This window comes from Stegastes partitus, unplaced genomic scaffold (genome assembly GCF_000690725.1).
Source record: "Stegastes partitus isolate 25-593 unplaced genomic scaffold, Stegastes_partitus-1.0.2 Scaffold254, whole genome shotgun sequence".
Taxonomy (NCBI): domain Eukaryota; kingdom Metazoa; phylum Chordata; class Actinopteri; family Pomacentridae; genus Stegastes; species Stegastes partitus.
Genome location: NW_007577985.1, coordinates 56,205 through 72,679, shown reverse-complemented (window position 1 = coordinate 72,679; position 16,475 = coordinate 56,205). Strand labels below are relative to the sequence as shown.

General features: G+C 42.4%; 1 protein-coding gene across 1 annotated transcript; it reads left to right on the top strand.

Annotated features, from left to right (window-relative positions):
* The first annotated feature begins 221 nt into the window (after positions 1 to 221).
* ism2b (isthmin 2b) lies at positions 222 to 13,026 on the top strand. The gene is made up of 6 exons (XM_008281992.1): positions 222 to 707; positions 6,195 to 6,446; positions 7,332 to 7,665; positions 9,403 to 9,540; positions 9,655 to 9,723; positions 10,419 to 13,026. The coding sequence occupies exons 1-6, from the start codon at positions 597 to 599 to the stop codon at positions 10,934 to 10,936; spliced, it is 1,422 nt and encodes a 473-aa protein (XP_008280214.1). The 5' UTR covers positions 222 to 596; the 3' UTR covers positions 10,937 to 13,026.
* Positions 13,027 to 16,475: the final 3,449 nt, after the last annotated feature.

Below are 16,475 nucleotides of genomic sequence, written 5' to 3'. Positions count from 1 at the left end.
CACACACACACTTTACACACACTTTACACACCCTCACGTCCTCTCGAACCGGTGGATGAACTTCAGCTGGATTAACGCGTCAGACAGAGACAACGCCGCGGCAATACTATGAACTCCAGATGTCAATGTATTGGAAGAAAACAGCCAGCCACCCACCCACACACGACGGAGTGAGTCACCGTTTAAAGTAGCTGAATAAGCGGAGCGCCGGTGCGGACGGGGAGATTCTGTGGGTGTGTGTGTGTGGTGGGGGGGTGTCGGGACTCGTTTTGTCGTTACTTAAAGCTTCTACCGGCTGCGCGTGCTTTTATGGGGGAGAGAAGAAGAAGCTCGAGCCGCCACACGTTGCCGCTGCGCGAGCCGCTGGTGCCAGATATGGATAGCGCGCGGGACAGCTCCGGACGCTGGTGCGCATCTTCATAAAGTGCGACACTCCGACACTGAAGAGGCTTTAAAAGAAAAAAGAAAAAACCTGCATCTGTCTACTGTCAAGAGACAAGGAGAAACAAGCTCTTCTTCCAAAAAAAAACTTCAGAGAAAAGTACTTTTTCTTTGTTAAAAAAACAAAAAACTCATCTTCTCAGGAAGCTTTGAAGATGCGTCAAGAGGTGGAGAGGAGATTTCAGATGCTGGTCGTGCTTTGGTCGATACTTCTCGTTAGTTTGGGGACTGGGTTTCCCACCAGACGCAAGAATGTTGCCCACAAAGTAAGTTTTCCCTCAAATATTTGTTTGTTTCTTGTGTTTTTTCTCCAAAAAGCTGTAGCCTCTTCAAGTCACACCTGCTTGTTTTAACCATAACAAAGTGCAAACTGTTGCTAAATGTCCTCCTTGCTCATACCTGTGTCACCTTCATAAGTCAAAGTACTTTTTTAAAAAGTTGCCCACAAGGTAAGTTTTCTTCAGACTTTTTGTTTCTTGGCTTTTTTTTTTCTTTGAGTTTCCAAAGTTGAGCAGCAAGTTTCAAAAAGTGTCTTAAAATCCCACCTGACACTGAAAAAAATGTATTTGTTGTTTGCAAAAACATTTTTTTGTTGCTAAATGTTGCCCTTTATGTACTACTATACTCCACAAAGTAAGTTTTCTTCATAAATTTGTGTTTCTTTGCTTTTTTTGTAGCTGAAGTAACTTGTGTCCAGATGCTGTCACTTCTTAAAATTGTGCTTGCCACTAAAAAAACCCAAATTTTTAAACAATTGCTAAACTCTTTGACCTTTGCTAACTTTTGCAAAATGTCATCCCTCATGTAAACCTATATCCCCCTGGAGGGAAAAAGGACTTTTTTGTCGCATAGAAAGTTAAATAATTTGTCTGAAAAAGATGTAGCATCTTTAAAATCACAACAGTGACTGAAAAGAAACGCTTTTTAACGATAAAAATGAGTTAGCATCTTGAACATTGCAAAAATATTATCCTTTGTGCACCCCCATTGTTTGGAATGTCTAAGTTTTCTTCAAATATTTTTGTTTCTTGTCTTTTTTGTGTCTTAGAAAGTTTAGTAAAATGTCTGGAAAAGCTGTAGTGTCTTAAAAATCATGCTGGCCCAAAAAAAAGAGAGATTTTTTTCACAATAGCACTTAGCTAACACACCGAGCTTTGCTAATTTGCTAATTGTTGCAAAATGCCGTCCTTCATGCGCTGCTCCCATTTTGTCAAATGTTGCCTGCAAACTAAGTTTTCTATGGATATTTTTTGTTTCTTGCTTTTTCAAAATAGCTTAAATACTTAAGATGCATGTCTCAAAAAGCTGTAGTGGCGTAAAAATTACATTGCCACTGAAAAAAACAGATAACAATTAGCCAACTGCTTAAACTTTGCTAACTATTTTAATATGTTGCACCCTATCCACTCCTATGCTCCTAACTTGTGCAAAATCAGACAAACAACAAGCACAAACTGCAGTAAAACGTTTTAAAAAGTTGCTTTTAACTATGAGCACAATTGTTATAGACACTAAAATTAAGCACCTTTAGGCGACTAAGCTGGTAATTTAGTCTGAATACATTTCTTTTTATACTTTTGTTCATTTAAAACCGAGTGTCATTCAAAAACATGTCTTAAATCACCTTCAAATCATTGATCTCACTCAGCTACCAATTTCCAGCAAACATTCAATCCACCAAATGAGTCAAAATGACAGAATTTCCGCATCACTTCGCGTTGCTTTCCTTTGTTCCACTTCTCTCTCCATGTATAGTAAAGTTTGCCATCACTGGGCAAAAACACCCTGCTATCATAAATCCAAACTCCCCGCACACATACTCGCTGTGCAGTGTGTGGTGCGTCCGCGGGAATGTTTGTGTTACGCGCGGACGTATTTGGATATCAAAGTCTGTTTGTGTGTGTTTGTGTCAGGGTTCAGTTTTTGCCTTTGAACTCTCCTTCTTGTGTGGCCTCCCATGGATGCCCTATTGGGACTTTCTCCCTCTCTCATCATCTGTCTGATTGATGTCCAAAGAGACAGAGAGGGAAAAAGAGAGAGGGAGGGAAGAGAAGGGAATCATTAGCAAGAAGAAGAAGAAGAAGAAAAACTGCGGCTTGTGCGACTGTTGGTTTCATTCACCAAGCAGGCAGCGATTCTGTACCTTTTCGCCTGCAAACCTGCTGGAAGCCAAAGCGGCGGATGGAGAGGGGAGATTAGCAGAGGAAGACAGAAGGAGGAGGGGAGGCTCAGTAAACCGGGTGCCCAGTAACGAGATGCTTATGTAACCAGAATAAGGCAAGCCCTCGGCATCTCTCGCGCTGGAGCTCGGGTCAAGTGTCATTCATCTGATTGTTTACATTGGCTCTTTTTTGTGTTAATGTGGAATTTCCTGTTTTTTGGCTTTGCCCCCCAATGTCTCGGTGAAGAAGAAAAAGAAGGAGCAGGAGGAGGAGGAGGGTTGTGTTGAAGTGGCCTCTTTTCTAAATATTGGGACCTGTTTGCCCTCTTCTGCTTTGTACCCCTGCTGCCCACCCCGACCTCCGCAACCTCACCCCGATTCCACCAGGCATGCATTTGTTGTCCCGTTTCCATTTGCGAAAGACGGCGATCAAAGAGCGTCCATAGTTTATTGTTCTTCTGTAATGGTTTGGAAACAGCCAAGTGCAGGCGCCTTTGATATCTGCGAGCACATAAATCAGGGCTGCCACACTGCATGCCTTCCCAGCCTGCCCCCCAGCCCCACCGGATCTTGTCCCTGCCCCTCACCTCAGCCCCCGCTGCCCCTCATCCAGTCTCCTGACCTCCTCTCCATAACCTGAATGTGTGTCATCATCAGCAGTAGCAATGACAGTAGCCCAAAAATGGATCCATTCTTTTCAGCCGCTTGAAAGCGCCGCTTTCGCCAAAAAGGCCGGATCGTCGGTAACGTCTGCGAAGAGAATGCAGGCCGAGGTACCCCACTGCATCCCTGTTAAACACACCGCATGCCATCAGCCATCGGGCCTTTGATCAGAAGAGCCCCACTACCGAGAGGAGGAGAGCAGGATCAGAGAGAACGAGGGGGAGGAAGAAGGGAGGAGGAGAGTGATATACAGGGCGAAAGAATACAGGATCCAGATGTGTAACAAGACGAGATGAGGAGGGTGTGAAAGTATGTGGCCTCTTTCATGACTCTGGACTTAGTCTTTTTCGAGTCAGTGTGAGTCTGCATGTGTGTGAACGTTAGGTATGCACGGTCGCTGCTAATCAGATTGGACGGTGACGCACTCAGGCCAGGTACAAGGTGAAATGCAGGACGGTGCCGTAACAAAATCTTCAACCAGACACGAGATGTATGATGGAAGAAGATGGAGCCTTTATTTTTTGCTATGTACAGACAGAGAATCAATGGTAGCTGCTTTATTTCTAGCCATAGTTTCCAAAGGTAATATATTAAAAATGGAGGTTCTGGCAGCAAGACGTTGGTGCATTCCTGTGCTATTTTTGCACAGAATTGTACAGCAAGTTGGCTTTTTAAATAAGCCAGTTTTTCAGAGGCATAAAACTAACTGACCAGTGCAACACACAGAGCTTCTTTTAATGACTAATCTGCAGATTATTTTCTTTATTCATTGTTTATGGTGTAAGAAGTCAAGCATCAGTGAAAAACGGCAGTTCCAGTCCAACATGATGTCTTCGGTTGTGTTGTTTTGTCAGGCGAACAGTCCAAAATCCAAAACCACTCAGTTTACAGTAATATAAAACAAAGAAAAACAGCAACTTGGAGGTTCATTTAATGATTAATCTGCAGGCCGCTGGCTTGATTTATTGTTTTGAGTGTAAAAAGTCAGTTCAAGATGATGTCTTCACTTATATTGTTTTGTTAGGCTAACAGTTCAAACTCCAAAGACAACCAGTTTACAATAATATAAAACAAGGAAACACAGCAACCAGAAGCTTTATTTAAAGATTATTCTGAAAATGAATGTCTTCATTAAGTACTTAAAGTATAAAATGTCAGGCAGAAGTGAAATATGTCCACACCAGTCCAAGATGACATCTTCAGATGTCTCGTTTTGTTAGACTAACAGTCCAGAATCCAAAGAAACTCAGTTTACAATAATGTAAAATGAAGAAAACAGGCAACTAGAAGCTTCATTTAATGATTAATCTGCAGATTATTGTTTTGTTTAAGTATTTATAGTGTATAAAATATCAGGACAAAGTGAAAGATGTCCTTACTAGTCTAACATGATGTCTTCAGATGTCTTGTTTTGATAGACAAACAGCCCAAAAGTCCAAAGATACTCAGTTTACAATGACATAAAACAAACAAAAACAGCAAATAGGAGTTTCATTTATTGATTAATCTGCAGAATATTGTGTTGATTTATGATTTAGAGTATAAAAAGTCAGGTTTTCGTGAAAAAAGGTCGTTCTAGTCCAAGAAGGAAGATGTCTTGGTTCTCTTGTTTTGTTAGATGAACCATCCGAAATCCAAAGACACTCAGGTTCTAATGATAACAAACAAAGCAAAGCAGCAAGTAGGAGCTGAGAGTTTTCTGTACTACTTGGGTAACACTTATCAGAAAATGTGATAAATGGTCACTGGATTTATTTCAGTATGTGTGATGTTAGAAAACTGTGGATGAAATTATAGGGTAAAAGGTTAAGTATTCCAAAAAGGTTACCTATTTGTCACCACCAGTTTACAGATATCTGAGGAGGGGGCCAACTCCATCCATCATTTATCATGCCCGACAGGCTTCTCCACTAAACAGGCTTTATGTGTTCACATTCTTGGATTTGACCGACCACATAAGTTCTTTATGGGACAATCGCAGGCAGTCACTGAAAAGTACGCCCTGTTCTCGAGGCCATAACCATAAATCATCAACCGACTGGTCATTAATTCAGACGTTTCTCTCCTCTTTAGCCCTTCAACTGCCACCGTTTTGCTGAGCAGACCGCAAACTGGCTCAGGTCCAATCTCAAATTCTTGTCCAATCATATGTTTGGGCCAATTTAGCATATTCAGGATGACACAGACATGAGTGAATGGCAGACGAGCGTTCATTAGAGGGTTTGGATTTAGGCTTTGACTGGTGACAGCCATGAAATAGAACATGCGTTCTATAAGACACAAAACAGGCACAGAATCAAACCCACCAAAAATCAAATTTCACTGACTGTATTTCAGATGCATTTACAATTTCCCACAATTACAGTGTCACCATTAATCACCATTAATCTCTGGGATGATGTTTCTTCCTGCTGGTCTTCCCTCTAAGTAACCGTAAAACCTGAAAGGTCAAATTAAACGGTGGCTGTAGTGGCGGCAGAACAGCAGGTTCAGACACACTTGCACCAGCCCAGGGGTCCCACGCCTCCCAGGCCCTCTCATTAAAGCTAAAAGAGGATCTCTCTGGCACAGGACCCTCTTTGTCCACGGCCTGGATGCCATGACTGTTGTGGGAAAAAAAGAAAATGAAACGAAGGCTGGTTGGTCACTTGGCTGGTTAGTTGGATGCCTCAGGGGCTTTTTGGAATTGCTGACCAAGCTATGAAGTGGTGGATGGTATCAAGGTTTCTTCCTGGAAACAGAGCACTAATTGTTTTTAGACTTGTCAATAAGCCACTGCAAAACCCCAAAAGTAGCTCCTAGCTTTTCAATGTGCGCAAGTTGTCTCAGTTGCCCTTAATCAAGGTCTTTATTTAGCAATTTCTTTTGTTGTTCCACAAGATACTTTTTGGTCAAAATGGCTCACGTACATATCTGTACTCTCCATCAGGCTCACGGCCACCCAGCTCACAGTGGTGGGGTCCAGTATGTCCCAGAGGCTTTGGAGCAGCAGAACCAGGTCCAGAGTCTGCTGCCGGAGCCCCACAGCCACCAGAGGAGGTGGTCTCACTCCCAGCATCGGTCCGTCGGCGTTCTCCCACAGCCCGAGCCTGAGGAGGAGACCAAACCCTTCATCCTGGACCTGAAGAACTTTCCAGACCTGGCCAATGCTGACATCAACTCGCAGAACCCCAACATACAGGTGAGTGATGGGTTAAACGTTTTCATGCGTGGAGAACTGGGGCCGCTGTGTCGGTAGTTGTGATGATTTATTCCCTTAATGTGCAACAAAAATCAACAAACTCTCAGCCTAATCTTAGAGACACTGCTGTCATTTTTACGACTATTTCATTAAAATGTCATAAAGGAAAAAGAGATCTGTGATCAGAAGTGTCTATTAAGTCCTCATTTCCTTCTAAATGAACCCAAGGAGTTTAACCTATCTCGAGGCACTTATCCTCTCCAGCTCTGGTCAGTGTAATCAGGATGTGGTTAGAGGGACATAATGATGTGTTTTCATGCAGCACATTGACAAGATACACCCAAACTCCGACTCTAGACAAACAACAAGCAGTTCCCGATCATCGCACTTCTTCCCTAACTGTGAAATTAGGTTTGCAGCAGTTACAGAAACATAGCTTTCCCCTCTCTCGTCTCACTCTTTCTTTGCCTGGTCTTCACATCAGCGGAAGTGGGGCCCATGGGAAGTACTGTAGCATCTAGGATGAGTCATATTGAGGTAATGAGAGGTAGTTATCCAGAATAAAGGTTCACATTCTCTCCCTGAGAGGATCGTTTGGTTGGCTGAATGCTCATGCTCACGTCTGACTGGCTGACTTTCGCTCGCTAAAGTACTCTCCCAAGGATTTGAGATGGTTGATTTCTTGAGAGGAGCTTGTAAGTCAAGCGCTAAAGCTGCAGAAAGTATTTATGGTGTTTAATGCAGACCTAACCGCAGCAACATCAAACACTTCAATTGCTTATTTGTCCTCTGTTGAGGGTTCACAAATACTGACGCTGTCCACGATCAGATCAATGATACATGTGAATGTGTGGGTCACTCAGGGCCTTCTCTTGGTCTTCGCAGGTGACTATTGAAGTGGTTGACGACCCTCAGATGGAGGTAGAGAAGGAAGTGGCCAAGGAAAAAGACTGGCTACCCTCCTCTTCCTCCTCCCCCTCTTCCACAGTCGATTGGCTTGGAGGCAAGAAGCTTTTCTGGCCGCTGTTTTGGAGTTACACCGACGCCGATTCCAGCGAGGACAGCAACAGCCGGTCAGGCGTGGGGGAAACTGGCGAGGAAGAGGAGGAGGAAGATTACTCTTTGGATTACGGCAGCGAGGAGCCCTTACCCAGCGGAGTAGGCGGAGACTGGGATACTCGTTGGAACGAAGGCTGGGATCCAATGCAGAGCTACTATGGTAAGTTTTGCCAAGTGGTACACTCTCTGTCTGCTGGTAGTGCCGTATAAACACAGCTCCTCCAGATATGACTTCATGAAGCTGGCTTTTAAAAATTCCCCTGCAGATTTTTACCAAAGAAAATAATGTAAATCAAAAGTGTTGAAACGCTGAATTTGTCACATCAAAAAGAGGTAAAGATGAGGGATTGTCTGGACGGGGAAAGGGGATAAATGTGGGAGAGCAGGCTTAGAAAAGGCTGCATGATAACTGTCTTCACAGTCACAGAGAACCAAATGGTGCCAGCATGCGAGGCAGCATGAGCACTCGACCATGAGGACATTGTGGGTTATGGGTACTTTGAAGTCGACACTGGTCGTGCTGGTCGCAGAGGCCTGCCTTTTGAAGATGGGTCCGATGCGCTCGCTAATGGCAGCGTGAGGCCGGCACTGTTCCCTGGGACAAAACAGCCCTCTGCTTGTGGACAATTAGAGGGCAGATTGGGAACACAGAATGACAGGGGCCATTTGGCCAGCCCTTTCATCCTTCCCCAGGACCCCTTGGGCCCCCCCTCAGACCCTGGCGGCCCTCACTGCCCTCTGCGGCTCGGCCTTTTGAGCGAGTTCAAGAATTTTGGGGGGCTTTAAGGGCTCTGCATAACTTGTGTTGTGTCTCAGCTTGCACAGACAACTTATTCAGTGGTAAAAATAGTAAATAATGACAGAGAGCGAGAGGTGAGGTGTACATGGTGAATGAGAGGGAGGCGAAAGAACGTATGTGAATCCTGCTGTAGATCAGTGCACAGTCATGGACTCACCACAGCGTGAAGCTTTCATTCTTCAAAGAGATTTCCCATAGACACAAATGTGTGCATGATTGATCTGTTTGTTTTTGAAGGTTGTTGTTGCACCAAACTCTTCTGTTGTATTGTGGTAACAAGTGTCTAAAACTATGTTTCACTCCAATCCTTCTCTCTTATCCGTCATGGCAGTGTATAGGCTTTATCTGTTTGACTGTTGTACGCAGAGACGAGCCAGCAAAAGGCAACAATGCCCATTAAGTGGTCACATCTAAAGACTCGGTGAACATAAATCAAGGATGTCTGCCTTAGCTTCTTCTGTAATTAAGACTCTCCTGAGACCTCATTCTCGTATGGCCACATGGCAAGCTGGCAGCGCCCACAAAGTAAAATTGGGTGCTCGCTACACCCAGGCTGGTATTTCTGCACCCACCTCGCCTTTAATCAAGAAAGACTTGTTTTCAGTGTTATTAACACCACAAGGAAACATGGTGCGGAGGCGGACAGCCACAGCACAGCTTCCCTCTCTCTAATTTTACTGAAGCCTTCTTAAAAAGAACATGGGCTTGCATGGGAAAGGTTAGACCAGGAGAAAATTGTCATTGGAGACTTTGGAAGTTTGTTCTGAATTAGACTGTTGAAGTACACACGAAAACAAAATGTCGTGTTTTTTTTTTATTAGCTGGGTTGTTTCCACATGTGTTTATTCTCCCTATCAACACTCTGAAGCTGCTTCCTATTAGCTTGTTAAATACAGCACATCATGTAGTTCTAATTTTTACTGAAAGCATGATGTAGAGCCCTTACAGTAATCATCTCATCAGCTTTCATAACCTCTCGGAGAGTTTTTGCCATATGTAAATTCTCAGAGCTGAAGGGTTTTTGAAGGAGTGTAAACCAGGTTTTGAAGTTTTTGAGTTTGTGTCACTGCTAAATTGTGTTTGTTTTCTCTCCCACAGAGAAGGACACAGATGAGTGGACGCCCTGGTCTCCCTGTTCAGTCACATGTGGACACGGTGAGAAGAAAAGGACCAAGTCTTGCGGCTACTCCTGCACTCTGACCGAAGCCTCCAAGTGTGACCTGGAGCCTTGTCCTGGTGCGATTCCACCCTCATCTTAGCAATTAAAAACAACAGAGTACTGGGATATTTTTGTTCTGTTTTGCCAGCTGGTTTTAATCCCACGCTGATCTACCGCTCTCCTCTTTGTAGGTGATGTCAACACTGTGGTAGAGCCTTTCCCTTTCGAGATGGAGAATGGCACTGAGCCATTTGGGACAGGTGAGTTGTTTTTAAAAAAAAACTTTTTATGAGAAGTTTTCCGTTACAGCTTTTATTAGTTTAAAGGATCATACCATGTTTTATTAACCTCAAACTGGTACAATCCGCAATTTTACAAAGCTACAGTCAGGTGTATAGTGGGACTGATACAATGTGGTGGGGAGTTAGCTTTTCGTCTTTCAGGCAGCAATATTGGACATATTAGCAAATGCAAGTTATATGATAGTACCCAGTACCATCTATGAGAGAAATATGGGGAGAAGTCTTCAAGAATTCTATTTAATCTGGAAGGCTGTCATAGTTCTCTGCTGTCAGCTTCTATTGGTCATGTTTCATGTTGTCTAGATGAAAATTTAACAAAAGAAACAGCAGATCAGTCATTTGAGTTAAATGTCTACTATGTCAGAACTTATTTGAAAAGGTGTTTCCAATTCCCATGAAACCCCTTTTTTCAAAAAAGTCAAGGAAACCACCTCAAGCAAGTTCAAAAAAGTGTTTACAAAACTTGAATCTTGCCATTTCTATTCGCTCTTTCTCATATGATACTTTACAATTTGCATAAAAATCTGTTATACATGTTTACAAGTGCCAGGCATAAGATCCAGACCTGATTCCAAAGTGATGCCTGTTTATTCTATCAGCAGTGCTACCATGAACAACAGTTTTATGTGCTGTTGCTGTCCTCTCTCCAACAGATGTGGACAGCTGTGAGAAGTGGCTGAATTGCAAGAGTGAGTTCCTGCAGAGATACCTCCACCAGGTTCTGTCTGAGCTGCCCAGCTGCCCCTGTTCCTACCCGTCTGAGGTGTCGTACACTGTGGTCAGCGTCTACGACGAGACTCGCGGCCGGCCGTTCCGGTGGCGCGACGCCAGCGGCCCCAAGGAGCGCCTGGACATCTACAAGCCTTCGGCGCGCAGCTGTATGCGCTCGGCGCTTTCCAGCGACTCGTCGACTCTTGCAGCGCAGCACTGTTGTTACGACGACCGCGGGCGGCTGATCACGAGGGGGAAAGGCGCGGGCACGCCTAACCTGATCAGCACCGAGTTCTCACCCGAGCTGCACTTCAAAGTGGACGTGCTGCCTTGGATCCTGTGCAAGGGAGACTGGAGCCGCTTCCACGTGGTGCGGCCGCCCAATAACGGATTGAGCTGCCCAGAAAACCCCCACGAAGACGTCTTCATAGACGAACTGGAAGAGGCCAGGGAGTACTGAGGGACCACAGCCAAAACTACCACTTCCACTCAGAGAGTCCGAGGGCCCAACTTAATTTGAGAGGAGACAGCCGACCTTAATAGTCATGAAATATTACATCTACACATCCAGCCGCTAAAGCTGCATTAATGACTCAGAGGAAATTTACAGTTGTGATTGGGAGTTTAGGAATAACGATGAAGTCTGGTTGTCTCAAGTTAGGATTTGGCAGAGTGTCCTGAAATCCAGCTCAACTGAACTGAACTGAATGGGCAAAAAAAAAAAACTATATATATATAAAAAAAAAAGAAAAAAAATGCAGTGTTGTCCCATCGCTTGCCAATCTCTTATACACATCTGGCATGACATCAAGCTCTTTCTTTTTATATTCAGTACTCTCTCCTGGGTGCGTGTAAGCATGATGTCTACCTACTGGCTTTTGTGATGGTGTCCTGGAGCGCTCATGATCGGCAATAGCAACATATGGTTAAACAACCTCGTCGTGCTTCTTGTAGGTTTAACATTCTGATATATAATATGAATACGAGCTGGTTATATTGATGAAACAAACACGTGGAGTCCAACAGAATATCCTGAATAACTATGCTGCTACAATATAAAATCCTTTAGGTTTTACAAAGGATTTAAGGGGAAGATCAGTAGATCACAGTAACGAACGTTTTGGCCAGTTCTTCTGAGTCATTAAACTACAAATAATCGAGGAATTTGGGATCTCAACCAGACAGCTAAGCTAAAAGGATCTGAAACATCCTCCTGTCCTTATCGATCTTGCTAGCGAGGATTACGAGAGTAGCCTTTAGGCAGTAACGATGCGGGAACAGCACATTTGATTGCAAATGTTTTGTCACACAGATTGATTTCATGTGTTTCCTCACTTTTTTTTTTCTTTCACAGCCAGGAAAATATATGATCTGGGTGCCAAAGAGATTAAAAAAAACAAAAAAAATCAGACTGTTGGTGCCTGTGTAAATCCAGCCTGCAACGTCTCTACGGTGCAAATGTAGGGATAAAAAAAAACAAACAAAAGAAAAAAAAAAAAACAGAGTGATTAGATTGTTCTCATAGATGCAATGTTCTCAGGGGGACTAACTGACCATGACAAACAAATTTGTTCATCATTTACCTCGACAGCGGAGCACTATTGGATCTTGTGTATTGGGGTAAAGATTAGTGTATTGAGTGTGTAATCCAGATTGGAAGTGATGAACAGATAATGCTTTTGTGCATATTCAGAAAGCAGTCGGGATCTTCACAACTGAACTGTCGATGCAATGTGTGGAAGAAGGATGCTGTTAGGGTCTTTTGGGTTGATGCGTAGAACATGATTGGATAGAAAGGACATTCATTCTCAAGTTCCTGAGAGGTCACGTAGTTGACGACACGGGATATCGGTCACAGAAACTAGTCCCAAATATTCCGCCTTTTACTGTGGTGCATAGGTTTCAACAGGCTGAAGCTAAACCACTGACAGCGTGTTTTAGCTTCATAGCTGTAATTGTGTTAAAACTCTGCACCTCACTCAAGAAACAACCCAACAACAGTGTCCTTTCCATCCAATCTGGTTCTACAGATGTTTGCTCCAAACATTTCTTTCAGGAATTCCACCTCCAAATGCAAACACGCATTTGCATTCTGGAATCACCAATTCTTTTTTTTCGTTTTAAAGGAAGGCACTTTATTTTTGCCGTTTGTCGACGACAGTGTTATTGTGAAGGGAAACTCGCCGGAAATGCTGCATTGTTCTATGAAGGTGCATATACATATATAAGTGTTCTGTTGAGGAAAAAAAGCATGATCTTTTTGTGATTTCTGAATCTAGTATTACATATATGGTGTTGTACAGTATTTATTTGTCTGTTCTCTTTATTTTTTAAGTTTGCTGAAGCTTTGAAATGTCTCCATACTCAACACGGTGCACTAATCGGACTGAACAACGAAGGCGCCCGTTAACAAAAGGGAAACTCTTGCCTCGTACCACGTCATACAGCGACAACAGGTGTCTGTGTTTCATTCCGTGTTGTACTGCAGTGCTCTATGAATATGTCGTTGCAATTATACTGAAGAAATATATATAAAGACCTTGCATTCATCATCTGACTTTTTAATGTGTCGTTTATTTTTCCACACATTTGATACCGCGCGGTTGAGCCAAGCGTAGCATAGAGCTGTGGAGCGAAACGCTTTAGCAACAACTGAGCGGTTACAGTTTGATTTATGAGCATTTTCTGTGTCTTTACTTTCCAATAAGACGGATAAAGTGCAAACATGTCACCTCCTTGTCTGCAGCAAAAGGCTAAATCAATCAGATCCTAGCTTATTAAGAGGTACGGTGGCATGCAAAAGGTTCAATGTTTTTGTTCCTGTGAAAAATTAGTAGAAATTGAGCTGATTTCCAAAAAGGCTTGAGGGTATGTTATGCAACATTTCTGCATTAAGGTCAAGCAATGCAGGAAAAAACATGGTTTTTCATGCACAGGTCAATATTGAGACTTTGGAATACTTTGCTTCCATGTTGTCTGGAGAAAAGAAAACACCCTAAATACATAGTTAGGTGTTTATTTTACTACACTTCTTCCATCGGACATCAGTGTAAACTAGTGCATAGTTAATGAGATAGTACTTCAGTTGCATATGTAGCCATAAAACTTTAGAAAACTTGTATTTAGTTGAGGAAGTTTATATCTGTTCATTTAAATTTTTACCTGTAAATAGCTGTTTTCCAGTAAAAAAAAAAAACAAAAAAAGAAAATATGGAATTCCCAACAGCCATGGCCTCTTCTAAGCACCTGCTCACCACTCTGAAAATTAAAAATAATCGATGCTCACAAAGCAGGAGAAGGCAAAAGAGGAAAGCAAGGGGTCTTTAGGGAGCTGTTTCCTCAGTTCCTAATGTTAAACGGTGGAAGTCGATTGCAGGTCTACAAGATGAAGAAATCGTTGTGCGACACTTAATGGAAGAGTCATCAGAAGACAACCTGTCCTGTGTTCACAAAATCCAACATAAGAAGTTGGCAAATTAACATCTGAACATGGCTGAGGTCGTTTGGAAAACAAGTCCTGTGGAATGATGACGTTAAACAGAACATTTTGGCTGCAACAAACAGAGATATGTTTGAAGAAAAAGGGTCCAAATGTTCAGCATGGAGGTGGAACCATCATGCTTTGGGTTTGTGTTGCAGCCAGTGGAAGTTTGAATGGATTAAATGTAAAGTAGGGTGTTCGCCTCAGCATATACACCTCAAACTTCACAATTTACCACTTCAGGAGGCTGTTGTAGTCTTCAAAGTCCCGGAACCTAAACATTATAGAAAATCTGTGAGCTCAGAACAGAAGTGCAAACACAACGACCCAAGAACAGAACTAGAAGCTTTCTGCTGCATGAACAGATAAAAATCCCTCTAACGAGAACTGACGGGCTAGAAATTGTAAAAGATTGATATAAAAAAAAGTCATATTACCTATATCAGGTCATTGTTAACTCTCTTAGCAATTCACTAACAGAAATTTACTCACGCCACTGCAAGCGTGCTCCCCAAAATGTCAAAACATTCGTTTAAGTGTTCCCTTAAAAACTGCCTTAATGATCAAATCCAAAGGTCCCTGCATTATGTGGTGAGTTTTGTCCTCAAAGCGGAATCGATGGAAGCTGTAAAGTCAAATTGTTTAATAATCTGTAAATACCATTTGTGGTTTTGTTGAGTTAGTGCCTGCCTTGATGAGAAGTAATGAGACGATGGCTTCTTTTATACAAATGACCTTTTCTTACATTTAACAGATCCTAAGCACAGTAATGGGAGGATGTAATTAGGTATCATGGGCGGATCCTTAAGTCAAGTAAAAGCACAGCAAAAATACTCTATTACATGTATGAAAAATCCTACGTAAGTACACGAGTATAAGGAGCGAAAAATAGTTGAAATATCTATGTAAAGTTCTGGTTTGGTCCCTCTGATTGATATATTATTATACGCGCCATCATTAGATGATTATTAGTGAAGCATCAGTGTGTCAGCAGCACGTTACTGTTGTGGCTGCTGCAGGTGGAGCTGGTTTAAGCTACTTTATATACAGTTTTAGATCAATCTGAAGGCTCATCAGATGATTAATGGGAGAGGAAAGAAGCAAAAACAAACTTCTGACACACAAATCTGTTTCCAGTTTTTGGATTTTTTTTTCTCTCTCTCCAATCCTCAATTCTTAATGAGGAATTGTCTGATTAAAACATTTATCAAAATGAAACCATGCGAGACGTTTAGCGGGAAAAATCACTATTTGGTGAAGCTGTTAGCAACTCATAGATGTGTGAAATGTGCACACAGAGTAGACAGGGCTTTTTGGAAGCCACTTGTCTCCATGTGAGTCTTTCACTCATGTGTTGTATTTCTAAGTTGTATTGATTACTTAAAACTAACTAAAGTTGTTAGATATATATGGTGCAGGAGAAAGTACAACATTTTGCTCTGAGATTTAGAGGATTGGAAGTATAAACCAACCACAAATACTCAAGTAAAGGATCACAAAATTGTACCAACTGGGTAAATTTACCGAGCTTATGTTAGCGGAGTAGAGCAGCGACTATTAATCAATTAGCTTTCAACTATTCAGTTACTCACCAACTATTCTACAGTCAATTAATCAATTGAAGTAACTTTTAAGAAAACAAAACGGTCAAATTTCTCTAATATGAGCTTCTTGAATGAGAGTGTGTCTTTTTGTTTGCTTCTTGATGACAATAAGCTGAGTGTCTTTGGGTTGTGGACCAACAAGACATCCTCTTGGGCTTTGGTAAACACTGATGGCCATATTTCCCCCATATTTCATAGACCAAACAACCAATCAGTTAGTCAAGGAACTAATAAACAGATTAATTGACAATGCAAACAATGGCTAGCTGCAGCTCTGTAGCGGAGCGCGCGGTCGCCGTTTGACCCGACAACATCAAACGTTTCATCGGTTTACTCTGTTCATCATGTGTGGGTTTTCTTCATAAGTCGAGCTCACGTCTTCGAGTCAAAACATTTTCTGTAAGACTCGACCGCAGCTTTGTTCAACCATGCATGCATCAGGATTTGCAAACTTGTTGCGGCCGCCCTCGCTGTGATTCACAAGAGCGACACATTTTTTTCAGGAATATGATTTTCAGTTGTGGTTTGGGCTCAAAGTTTTTTTTAAATGAAAGCAAAAGGGATGGCGGTGGCGTTGGCTTGAAGAAAAATCTTTGAGTTCCTGGAAGTTGAATATGAAAATGATGCAGAGGATTCCTCTCAAGCAGTAAGAGAAAATAGAAGAATACAACAACAACGAAAAAAACAAAAACATTTAACCTCTTAAGCCTCCGCATGCCTTAAGTAACATCTCTGCCATCCATCTCCGCTGTGGTTTCTAGGTTGATCTATGCCTACCATCCTGTTGTCTGAGGCTGTACTCTTTCCTGAGGATTAAATAACATTGAGATTAAAAGTTCAAAGGTCAGAGTAATGCAAATCCATAGGCTTAGGCAATCCAAAGAGTCCTCTCACATACTCTAATTCCAGTAGGT

Bases quoted from the DNA above. Each gene is read 5' to 3' on its own strand.
- ism2b (XM_008281992.1), top strand. From the start codon at position 597: ATGCGTCAAGAGGTGGAGAGGAGATTTCAGATGCTGGTCGTGCTTTGG. The intron at 6,447-7,331 runs GTGAGTGATGGG...TGGTCTTCGCAG, and splicing joins CGCAGAACCCCAACATACAG to GTGACTATTGAAGTGGTTGA. The intron at 9,724-10,418 runs GTGAGTTGTTTT...TCTCTCCAACAG, and splicing joins CACTGAGCCATTTGGGACAG to ATGTGGACAGCTGTGAGAAG.